The sequence below is a fragment of the Macaca nemestrina genome, chromosome 1 (assembly GCF_043159975.1).
Source record: "Macaca nemestrina isolate mMacNem1 chromosome 1, mMacNem.hap1, whole genome shotgun sequence".
NCBI classification, from domain to species: domain Eukaryota; kingdom Metazoa; phylum Chordata; class Mammalia; order Primates; family Cercopithecidae; genus Macaca; species Macaca nemestrina.
The window spans coordinates 99,323,393-99,335,822 of NC_092125.1; the positions used below are offsets into that span (position 1 = coordinate 99,323,393).

The window sequence follows — 12,430 nt, forward strand, 5'->3', positions numbered from 1 at the left end:
CCAACAGACCGGAAGTTCGTGTTTCCAGGAGCTTCCGGAAACCGCGGCAGAGGGTAGCTGACGTGGAGGCTTCCGAAGGGCAGCAGGGTGTGTTGGGGCTCGGATTAAAACATCGGAGTCGGAGACCTGAGAGATGCTAACCAAATTCGAGACCAAGAGCGCGCGGGTCAAAGGTAGTGGAGAAAAAAGGAACATGGAGGTTGGATGTCAAGAGCGGCGCAGACACCGGGGAAGAGAAAATGGGTAGACGTGCTGGCCGAAGTGGGCCCACTAGACGGACCCAGAGGAAGACGGAGGGTGGGAGAGAGGTTAGGCCTGGCTAGCGGTTCTCCAGTCCGCTCTTCTTTGGTGTGTCCTTGGGCTTCGATTTACCTATAAAGTGGCTCCCACACTGTAGGTGATTCCTTAGACCACCTCCCTATTCTTTCTTCTCCCTTTCTCTCTTTGCTGTGCTCCCAACTTGTATTGTTCTGCTCCAAAGGCCCTGTGACCTGTTGACTTTTTGATTGTGTTATATGGAGTGGCCCTGGGGCTTGAGTCTCGATCTCTGTTACTTGCACCCGAGTCAGTAGCTTTTTTGGAGACGTGTAGTGGCTACCTCACTTAAGGAGGCCTTGGCTGCAGCATCTCAACATCAGTACCTTCATTCGGCTTTATTCACTACCCGGAAGTAGTACTTTGAGGCTTATAACCCCAATAAAGTCTCAACTTGATAGGGTTGCCAGATAAAATGCAGGACACCCAGTTAAATTTGAATTTCAGGTAAACAATGAATAGTTTTTTTAGTCTGTCCTTGCTTACCAGAAGTTCAAATATATCTGGGCATCTCGTATTTTTATTTGCTAAGTATGGCGACTCTAGAGCTCGAGTGTGGGTCGTTGGGGGTGGAGGGCAAATACTGAGATCTCAGTATTAGCCTCAGAATGTTAAAATGTGAAAGGCAGAGAGAAGTAAGGTCTCCAGAGACCTGGAAAAAATAGTATCTAGAGTATGTAGTAAGGTGCAGCGTAACAAAATGGTTAGTCTTTGAAGTGGTTGGTCTTTGAAGTCAGATGGTCTTGCTTTGGAATCCTGAGACATCCACTAACAAGCTGTATGACTTGGGTGACTTAAGGTCTCTAAGTCTCTATTTCCTCATCTGTAAAATAGTCTTTTATAGAAAGAATTAAAATGAGAAAGTATGGAATGTATTTATTACAGCACCTGGTGTAGACTCAGTAGTGCAAAAAGTGGAGGCTGCTCTCAATGTGTGAATATATTCTGAGCAGTTTCTAAGTCTCCTGGGAAACTTGACCTTGAAAGGTGGGTACCATTAAGAATTTCTGAGACCTGTGTAGGTGAAATGGGTCTTCATAATCTTTCAGTTTTCTTTTCTGCTCCTAATTTCTTGCCGGGCAGTAGAGAAGGAAAAACAAAGATGTTGTAATAATTGAGGGCAAACATCCATTGTTGAGTGTACTTATATATCATAATGGAAAAAAAAAAGAGAACCTAATGGAAAAATAGACAATTTAGAAGAAAAATTGTAAATGTTCAATAAATAATTAAAATAGTTCCACCTCACTAGTAATGAAAGAAATGCAAAAAAAAAAGTGAAGTTACTTTCTTGGGGGGAGGGTCTTAGATTTATAAAACAAAACAACAAATAGCTGATAACATCCTGTGTGCAAAATGGGCACCTCCATAAACTTCATGAGACTGTATATTGATACAGTGTTTTTACATTTAAATATATGTACTAAAATGTTAAGTGCACATATTCTATTCCTGAGCAATCTCACAGGTCTTTAGCCTAGAGCAGTAATAATGCAAATAGGCTAGATTATGTGTAGAAGTATCTTCAGTAGGCTCTTCTGATAGCCAAAAATTGGGGGACAAAGGTAAATGCCTGTTAGAATAATGTAAAAGTTTGCAGAACAACATCATAATGTGATCCCCACTTTCATAAAATAGTAAGGCCTATGTCTATGTGTAACTGCATTAAAAATCTGAAAGGGTACACTCCAAACTGTTAGTAGTTGTTACCTCTGGGGACTTCCATTTCCAGTCTTGATAGAATAACAAACAAAATGTATGAAACAAAGGTTCATACATTGCTCACAGACGTTGGGTGACACGCAGTGCAGGGAAATGATTCTTGAGAGAAGGGAAATAAACAAGGTGAGTCCTATGATTGTCATAGATTACTGCCTAGAGAGTTTTCAGGCTTCAGTGAAAAGGGGAATCCCTTGTTCTTTCTGAGGAGACAAAAGTTTAGAGTGTGGGGAAGCAAAGATGCTAGATTTTGCAGGGCAAAATACTGGAGAAGAGGGGGCTGCAGAGAGAGAGCACTAGAGGTCTGCAGGATGTCCTCTCGGGTCTTTGAGTACTGATCTGCATGTGAGAAAACTATTCAAAACCTGACAAAGAACCACTGGAAAGGAGAAGGCAGAGCAATCCCCAGAGCTCACACAGGGCTGGGACTAGTTTGTGTTCCTACTGGCCAGAATGGAAAGACTTCCTGATATTATAGAGCTTCAAATAGAGACCTCAGATGGGCTATTGCTTTAATAATGGTTCCAGATTAAGCCTAGAATGAAGGCTGCTGTAGCCCCCCTGTAATAGAACCTAAAAGGAAGCCTTGAAAGGATCAACTGATTCCAAGTAACTTAATTGCATCCTAGAGCAAAGCCCAACAATATTTAAAGGAATATAACAAACATCTAGTACCAAACATAAAATTCATGATGTCTGGCATCCAGTAAAAAATCATCAAGTGCGTCGAATGAATAAATGAGCCTAGGATTAACCTTGCTGTTTCTTTTTCTTATCAGAATTGACAGAAGGTGACATCATGGGGCTTAGTTAGCTCATTGTATCATTTTCTATTTTTTTCAGGGCTCAGCTTTCACCCCAAAAGACCTTGGATCCTGACGAGTTTACATAATGGGGTCATCCAGTTGTGGGACTATCGGATGTGCACTCTCATTGACAAGTTTGATGAACACGATGGTGAGATATTTCTAAGAAGATGTTAAAGGAGTATAAGTATTTATCATATCCTGGGGTATTTAAAGCCTTGTTTGACATGGATTCCTCTAGATTAAAGAAGGTGGAAGTGATAAAACTTAAAAATCATGAATAGGAATCACCTTAGATATTAGAAAGGATAGCTCTCTCTAACATACATTGCCTGCCTTCTCTACCAGGTCCAGTGCGAGGCATTGACTTCCATAAGCAGCAGCCACTGTTCGTCTCTGGAGGAGATGACTATAAGATTAAGGTACAGAGGGTCTGTCATGACTGAGAATAAAGGACAGAGGATGTGGGAAGGTTTGGGAATCATGAAAGGGACTGAAAGACAGGGAAGTTCATTCATACAGAGCTCAGGCTTTTGACAACATTATCTGGAGAACTTACTCAGCAAACATTTATTGAATGCTTACTGTGTACCAGACACTGTTTTCTTTTTTGGGAATTCAAAAATAAATAAGAAATCTGTTTTCAAGGAGCTTTTATTCTAATAGAGGAGATAAACATATATCCAAGTAATAGCATGTACAGTTTGGTGAGTGATGTAATAGAGAGAGATTCACAGTGAAATAGGAAAGAGCAGTACAGGTGCAAAGACAAAAGGCACGATACAGCTAGATACAGGGCAACTCTTATTAGTTTTGTATGGAGAAAACCTGAAGAAATGTTGAGAGAAGGGGCAGAAGATGAGAGGGGCCAGATCATGGAGTACCTGTTTGCAGCACTCAGGAGTTTAGATGTTATCATGCAGATAACAAGGAGCAATTTAAGGAACTTAAATACAGGAGTGATATCAGATTTATATGTTTTTAAAATGATTACTTGGTGGTAATTAAAGAAAAGATTGGATGATTTGGGCAGAACTGGAGGCAAAGCTTCCAGTCAGGAAACCTGAGCTTAGGTAGTAGCATTTGAAATGGAGAGAAGGAGATGGATGTGAGAATTTAAGGAAATGAATCAGTATATCCGTTGGATGATAGTCAATAAGGAGAAATAAATAAGATGGCCAATAAGGAGAAATAAAGGCCAATAAGGAGAAATAAATGGGATGACTTTCAGGCTTCTAGTTTAGGTCACTGGGTAAAGGGGGTGTCATTAACTAGGAAGGGAAAATCAGGAGGAGATAGTTTTCTGGAGTGGAAGAGAATGGGTAATGAATTCCATCTTGTCTCTGATAATTTTGAGGGAGCTAAGAGACAGTCTAGTTGAGGTGTCTGCTAGAAATATATTTGTGATTTGTCATCATGAAGGGAGGAGCCAAAGGAGAAGCAGTAGAAGATATTGCTCAAGGAGTACGTTGAATAAGAAGATAGACCATCATTTAAGGGAGAGAGAGGAAGTAGAGTTAGTATGGGAAACAGTGATTTGAGGGGTTCAAGATGAACCAAGAGGGAGAAGAAGCCCCTTGCATGCCAAGGAAGAAGAGAATTTTGGGAAGGAGAAAGCATTTAGAATAAGATCAAGACTGAGAAATAACCTTTAAAGTGCTTAATTTGGAAGGCCTTAGTATAAAAAGAGGAAGCAGACAGAATATAGGCAATTCTTTGAAGACGATTGACTATCATAATAGCGAAAGTTAGAGCTAGAGACTAGCAACCTATAAAAATAAATCAAAATTTCCTTTATTTACTTCCTTTAGTTGTTTTCATTAAGTCTATCTATCAAACCAAACCAGTGAAATTTACTTGATAAAAAGGTAAAGCCTTTTTCATAAGCAACTTCAAGAAGTTATATATTGTGATTATACCACAGAACTTAGGTGACAGGAGTAATGAGTGACAGCTGCCTACAGAGAAAAGAGCTATTGGAATTATAGGAAGGACATTTATTTCTGTTTTCTAGTTTTTAAGCACCACATCCTGGGGCAATCAAAACTCAAATCACCTGATAGATCTCAGAAGCCCATAAGGATATCACCTCATTATAATATTTTTGTATTTGTTGTTTATAGTGATGAACATTGAGTATCAAGAATGGTTAACTTGGGATTCTTATAATCTGTTTAGAAAGGAAAAACTGGGTGTTAATTAAGAAAAAAGTTTTCCCAAAATGACTAATACTTTGGAAAAGAAATAATCTTCCACTTATGAAATGTCCAGAATAGGTAAATCTATTGAAACAGAAAGTAGACTAGTGATTGTCTAGGGTTGGAGGGGTTGGGAGGAAATGAGGAGTGATGGCTAATGGGTATGAATTTCTTAGGGGAGTGAATAAAAATGTCCTAAAATTGATGGTTGCACAACTGTGAATATAGTAAAAACCATTGAATTTTATACTTTAGATGAAAAAATTGTATGGTATTTGAACTGTATCTCAATAAAGCTATTATTAAAACAAAGGAATTCTTTACTAGCTGGTAGGTGTATAGTACTATCATTTGGTGGAGTTTTGTTTGTTTGTTTGTTTGTTTGTTTGTTTGTTTGTTTGTTTTTTGTGACCGAGTCTGCGCTGTCGCCCAGGCTGGAGTGCAATGGCGTGATCTCGGCTCACCGCAACCTCCACCTCCCGTGTTCAAGTGATTCTCCTGCCTCAGGTTCCTGAGTAGATTGAATAACAGGCATGCGCCACCACGCCCGGCTAATTGTGTATTTTTAGTAGAGATGGGGTTTCTCCATGTTGGTCAGGCTGTTCTCAAACTCCCAACCTTGGGTGATCTTCCTGCCTCAGCCTCCCAAAGTGCTGGGATTACAGGCGTGAGCCACCGTACCCAGCCCATTCAGTGGTTTTAATTAATTTAATTTCTCTGATGACTAATAAACTTGAACATTTTTTCATAAAAAGGGGGATTATCTAGAAAAGTTATGTCTGTGGACTATCATATTGCTTGCTATATCCAGATAAATTAGTATAATCTTCATTTACAAAGAGTAAGACGGGGAGCCCAGCAAATGGTCAGAGTATTGGTCTAAAACACCTATAAGTCTTTAAGGATTTACAGTTTTGGAGCTTGACTTAGGCCATTGAAGGAGTCAAGACATTTTGAAGCTAGAAATATGAAAGTTTAAAACACTGAACTCTGTAAGGGGGAAAAAGTCAGTTAAAGAATAGTGTTTATGGTATGATCTAATTTTTATGTAGAACTCCACTGTGTACATGTGTATTTATATGTAACTGATTGAATAGATAGAGGCGAAGGTATTGGAATACTTTAACTTTTCATGTTATTCTTATTTCCATGCATAATGCTTGCTGAGCACTTACCTAGTGTCAGCCACTGTGTTAGGTGGTAAGGGTATAGTGTTGAGCATGCTGGGCAAGAACCCTGCCTTAAGGAACTCAGCATTCTTGTTTGGAAGATCATACTTTTGGATTGTTTGAATTTGTTATAGGAAATGATATTTTTATAATTTACTAAAGAAAAGTTAAAAATTAGAAATAGTAACAAGCTGGCCCAGATTGATTATAAACAAATATTAAAAAGAAATTTTAAAAAATTAAATGAAATAAAAAGAAAAATGCATCTGGTCTCTTATTTTTGTACCTTTTAGGGGATTTTCTGAATGAGGAAGATACCTATTTTATATTTATGCTCCTGGTTTTCGTGTCTTCAGTTGTGTTCGTTGATGCCTAGTACTTTGGTAGTTGACTCAGCTTCACATCTGAATATGATATTGTTTATCTGCTTAGCTCAGCCTTACTGATCCATGTAATAAGTTAAAGTCTGTTTGCTTGACAGTTGAGTACAGACCACATATGTATGGGCGTCATTTGCCGTCAGGGTAGGAGTCTAAGAAGCTGATGCCGTATATTACTGTTCCCCTTGGAGTCATGGTATCTATCTGTCCTACTTTTTTTTGAGATCAGGCCTCTCTGTCGCCCAAGCTGGAGTCCTGTGGTGCGATCTCGACTTACCGCAACCTCGGCCTCCCAGGTTCAAGTGATCCTGCTGCTGCAGCCTCCCAAGTAGCTGGGATCACATCCGGCTAATTTTTTGTGTGTTTTTGTAGAGACAGAGTTTCCCCGTGTTGGCCAGTCCGGTCTCAAACTCCTGACCTCAGGTGATCCCCCCTTGACCTCCCAAAATGCTGGGATTACAGGCATGAGCCATCATGCCCGGCCTGTCATACTTTTTAAAAGTGATGGGTAAAGCATTAAGGGGCCTGTATTCAAGCTGAGAGCACAATTATGCAGTAGAAAAAAGAGTTTCAAATCAAGCCCTGGATAAATATTTCCCGCTACTAAATACAGATGGTGTCTTCCCAAAGAAAGAAAAACTTTTCTCTTTTTTTTTTCGAGACCGGGTCTGACTCTGTCGCCCAGGCTGGAGTACAATGGCATGATTTTGGCTCACTGCAATCTCTGCCTCCCGGGTTCAAGTGATTCTCCTGCCTCAGCCTCCAGAGTAGCTGGGACTATAGGCGAATGCCACCATGCCTGGCTAATTTTTTGTATTTTTAGTAGAGACGGGGTTTCACTGTGTTAGCCAGGGTGGTTTATTCTCTTGACCTTGTGATCCACCCACCTCGACTTCCCAAAGTGCTGGGATTACAGGCATGAGCTACTGCGCCCAGCCTGAAAAACTTCAATAATTTCATATTTATCTTTTCCCTAATCATACCCCAACCCCACATTGTTTATCTGACTTATAGTTTCATTCTTGTTCTTTTTCCCTCAAATCTTAAGGCTTCCTACCAAGGTTCCTACCTATTTAGAAATGCCAGAGTACAAATATGTATGTAAACCCGTATTTATATACATATTTCTATCTCTATAGAGGCCGAATAGCTATATTTCTGTTTCTTAGTTTGATTTCTGTCTTTCCAGGTTTGGAATTACAAGCTTCGGCGCTGTCTTTTCACATTGCTTGGGCACTTAGATTATATTCGCACCACGTTTTTTCATCATGTAAGTAGTCATGGGGCGCTAGTTTTGGAGCATTCTTACTTTCCCCATAGTAATCTTTATTTGATCCTTGAGAACCCATGTTTTAATAACAGAGTTGTTTTTGGAGTGGCTCTTCTACAATCTGTGTGGTATTGACCTTTCTGCTTTGTTTCTTTCTGCAAAAGGAAGCACTCGGGATTGTACTGAATTTAATTTTATTGGATTCAGTGGATTCTATGGGAAGTCATTGTTTCTCTGTAGGGAAAAGTAGGGATTTGATTTCAGGTTTGCTGAACCAAAAAACAAAAGTTTGCCAACTAATCCCATGTAGGGTATTATTAGTAAGTAGTAGGTGTGTCTGGAAGATCAGACTAAGATGCCATTTTGATGAGCTAACAAACGTTTTGAAGTATTAACAATCAGACCCCCTCTATCCTAGGATTTTTGGGTCTGGTGGAGGCTGTTCCCTTAGCCAGGCTTACTACTTTCTTTGAGCTGCCAGGTATCATAGTAGATTTAGATACTGAGATTACCGACTCCCAACCTCTGAATCAATTTGCAACCTGAGAGGATCTCCTTATAATTCTGTGTATTAGCATTAACTTGTACTATTCTTTGATTGCCAGTAAATTAAGTCTTTGAATTAAGTTAGAATATGATGAAATAAACAATAATTTACTGGTTGAGTATACATTGTTTCTTTAATTAAAAAATTTTAGGATAGGAGAGAATGAGAAAATTACAATTTAAACATTTCAGAATGATAAGCACTCAGTAAGATAATTTAAGTAGGAATTGTTTGTCATTGCCATAAAGGACTTCCTGAAGACCCTTGCCTAGAACAAGTTGCCATCTACCTGGAAAGTTATGAAAAACCTTATTTTCTTTCATTTTACCAGCTCAGTAAATACGTGTGTGCGTTATACTTTCTAAGCTTTGTGCTAAATACGGATGTTAGAGATACTATCTCTGTATTGAAGGTAGAGATACTGTCTATCTTCAGTGTTTAACACAAAGCTTAGCAAGTGTAGTAAGAAGGAAGTGTAAATAAGAAATACTTCCTTTTCTCAACAATCTTACAGATTCCAAAAAGATTAAATTGTCTTTATATGTTACTTTCTGCTTTCCTTGCTGAGACCTGGGAATTTTTTGAAACTGGACAGAAAGGAGTCAGACAATAAAATAATATTCCCATCCTGGAGTTAAAGGTAGAAGAATCTTTCACAGGATCTTAATTTACATGATTAACTATATATAAATACACACACACACACATATAGAAGAAAATGTAAATGTATGTGTCACTATCTGCCTCTGAGAATCTCTTATGCCTCTGACTGGCTTCCATTCTTAAGTCTTATAGGTGAAAGTGCCGAAGTTGAAAAAAGCTGTTAGAGTGGTAGAGAAAAGGCGACAGCTAACCTGGTAGCAAAAGCAGCAGCCCCTTTGCTAATGTAGCTGAACTGTTAAGCAATGCAATTCTTTAGAGAAAAATGATTACAAGAGGCTGATGAAACAAATTTGTTTAATGTTTAAAGCCTTTGTCTGGAATATCTTTCAGGAATATCCCTGGATTCTGAGTGCCTCAGATGATCAGACCATCCGAGTGTGGAATTGGCAATCTAGAACCTGTGTTTGGTAAAGCAGGAGGCAGAGGGCTCAAAAAGAGTCTTCATTTTTCCTACTTTTTCATAATCAGCTTCTCTTACAACAATCTTCTCCCTTCCCAAATGGCTATGTCGGCTGATTAATTACTGATTGTATTTGTAGGATGCTTTTAAGTGCAAAATAATAAATGTAGAGGCAATCCCATATGTGAATCTGGATCTTCCAATAATTTCTTACCAGGAAGAGAAGTCATACAGCCTTTTAGAACAAGAAATTTTAGTTGGTTTTCAATTATTTTCCCAGAAAACCTGAGTCAAGGTCTAGACCTTTGTTTTGTTTTGTGTTTGGAGCTGGAGCTTTACATAGAACCTTCCACGAAGAGTTAGGGACCATTTAAAGTGATGGCCTTGGCCTGGCACCATGGCTCACGCCTGTAATTCCAACACTTTGGGATGCCAAGGCGGGCAAATCACCTAAGTTCATGAGTTCGAGACCAATCTGGCCAAGATGGCGAAACCCCGTCTCTACTAAAAATTCAAAAATAAGCTGGACATGGTGGCGCGTGCCTGCAGTCCCAGCTACTTGGGAGGCTGAGGCAGAGAATTGCTTGAACTGGGGAGGCAGAGGTTGCAGTGAGCCAAGATTGTGCCATTGCATTCCAGCCTAGGCAACAGAGTGAAACTCCGTCTCAAAAAAATAATAATAATAAAAAATAAAGTGATGGCCTTTAAATGAGATACCTTACTAAAATCTCACAGATAATTTACAGTATGAATTACTGAGATTACATTTATTTTGATATTATAAAATATTTTTGAGAGGAGAGCTATGCAATCTCAGTTCTCCTGAAATTAGTAATATTTAAATACTAAAGCATTAGAGGCAAGAAGAGAACTGTTGTTAAAATACTGACTGGGCTTATTATTAGTTCACAATTGGTAGGATGACCTACCTTTGTCTCCATAAAAATATAATTGGATAAGCATTTATTGAATATGGAGAAAGGTATTTAGTTTAGGAGTCTGTTGACTTCCACCTCTAATTTGGTATTGTCTTTTTTTTTCTTGCAGTGTGTTAACAGGGCACAACCATTATGTGATGTGTGCTCAATTCCACCCCTCAGAAGACTTGGTAGTATCAGCCAGCCTGGACCAGACTGTGCGCGTTTGGGATATTTCTGGTGAGCTGCCCATGTTCAGGGGACAACCTGGTCATGTCTGGTGCAAAACTGCAATTGCTTAAAATAGTGAGGAGAGTTGACTTAGAACTGGAAAATTTAGAATATTCTGTTTTATAATAGCATCTTTGTTTCTGAGGGTGTTGAGTCTGCTTTGATCGTTCTTCATATTGGAAGTCTTCTCTAAGAAAAGAGGTAACTCTAGAAAATTCATTTGATTTGAAGAAATTTTAACTTTCTAGTTAGATCAGGTTTTAGTTAAAATCTATATTCTGTTGGGACATTTGATTAAGAATCAGGCTTTCCACTACAAATAAGAAAAAAATACATCTATGACAAAAAGAAATTTTTAGAATAGATTAATACAGGGAAACAAGACTGTTGGACCCTGTTGCTTTATTTAAAAATAGTAAAATCTCTCTATTACATTTCTTCTAGTGCAAGGAGCATGGTTGGGTTCTAGGAGTTGGTAACTTTTATGTCCAGAATACCTTTTTTTTTTTTTTTTCTGAGAGGGAGTGTTGCTTTGTTGCCCAGGCTAGAGTGCAGTGGTGCAATGATCTTGGCTCACTGCAACCTCCACCTCCCGGGTTTAAGCAATTCTCCTCCCTCAGCCTCCTGAGTAGCTGGGACTACAGGCGCATGTGACCACGCCTGGCTAATTTTGGTATCTTAATTAAAGACGGGGTTTCCCCATATTGGCCAGGCTGGTCTCAAACTCCTGACCTCGTAATCCGCCTGCCTTGGCCTCCCAAAGTGCTGGGATTACAGGTGTGAGCCACTGTGCCTGGCCTTTTTTTTTTTGAGATGGAATCTCACTCTGTTGCCCAGGCTGAAATGCAGTGGCACGATCTTGGCTCACTACAACCTCTGCCTCCTGGGTTCAAGCGATTCTTGTGCCTCAGCCTCCTGTGTAATTAAGATTACAGGTGTGTGCCACCACACACAGCTAATTTTTGTATTTTTAGTAGAGACAGGGTTTCACCATGTTGGCCAGGCTGGTCTCGAACTCCTGACCTCAGGTGATTCACCCACCTTGCCCTCCCAAAGTGCTGAGATTACAGGCGTGAGCCACTGTGCCTGGCCCGGAATACCTTTTAATGGACAGATTTAGGACTAGAAATTAAACAATTTATAGATTATGGATAGTTGGGATAATTCCTCCTTTTACAGTTTACATATCTTTATTTTGAGACAAGGATTTAAATGTTTAGTCTTATATAGAGGAGATCTAAGAAGGTGCTACCTAGAGAATTTAAATGCAGAGAGTGGACTGTACCTGTGAGAATGATGGAAGTGCTTCATGGTGGAATAGAGAAATCAAACACTAAATGCTGTAGTTCCCTGACCAGTTAGTATTTGTTGTTTCTTTCATTCTTTTTTTTTTTTTTTTTTTAACTTTTATTTATTTATTTTTTTTCTTGAGACAGTCTCACTCTGTCACCTGGACTGGAGTGCCATGGCATGATCTCAGCTCACTATAACCTCTGCCTCCCAGATTCAAGCAATTCTTATTCCTCCACCTCCCGTGTAGCTGGGATTACAGATATGTGCCACCGTGCCCAGCTACTTTTTGTATTTTTAGTAGAGACAGGGTTTCACCATGTTGGCCAGGCTGGTCTCAAGCTCCTGATCTCAGGTGATCTGCCCACCTTTGCCTCCCAAAGTGCTGAGATTACAGGCACGAGCCACAGTGCCCAGCCTGTTGTTTCTTTCTATTCATTTCCTTAGAAATTCTTGGAGATTTGAGGCCGGGTGCGGTGGCTCAAGCCTGTAATCCCAGCACTTTGGGAGGCCGAGGCGGGCGGA

The 12,430-nt window shown here is 39.6% G+C and overlaps 1 protein-coding gene across 2 annotated transcripts in view; it reads left to right on the plus strand.

Annotated features, from left to right (window-relative positions):
• The first annotated feature begins 16 nt into the window (after positions 1-16).
• Positions 17-12,430, plus strand: part of LOC105498174 (COPI coat complex subunit alpha) — a 53,585-nt gene continuing 41,171 nt past the window's right edge. For both annotated transcript variants that reach the window (XM_011770077.3, XM_011770078.3), the window contains exons 1-6: positions 17-173; positions 2,878-2,991; positions 3,189-3,262; positions 7,777-7,857; positions 9,398-9,474; positions 10,515-10,624. In XM_011770077.3, coding sequence (XP_011768379.1) covers positions 134-173; positions 2,878-2,991; positions 3,189-3,262; positions 7,777-7,857; positions 9,398-9,474; positions 10,515-10,624 — 496 coding nt within the window. In that variant the 5' untranslated portion in view covers positions 17-133. The remainder of the gene's footprint in view (positions 174-2,877; positions 2,992-3,188; positions 3,263-7,776; positions 7,858-9,397; positions 9,475-10,514; positions 10,625-12,430) is intronic.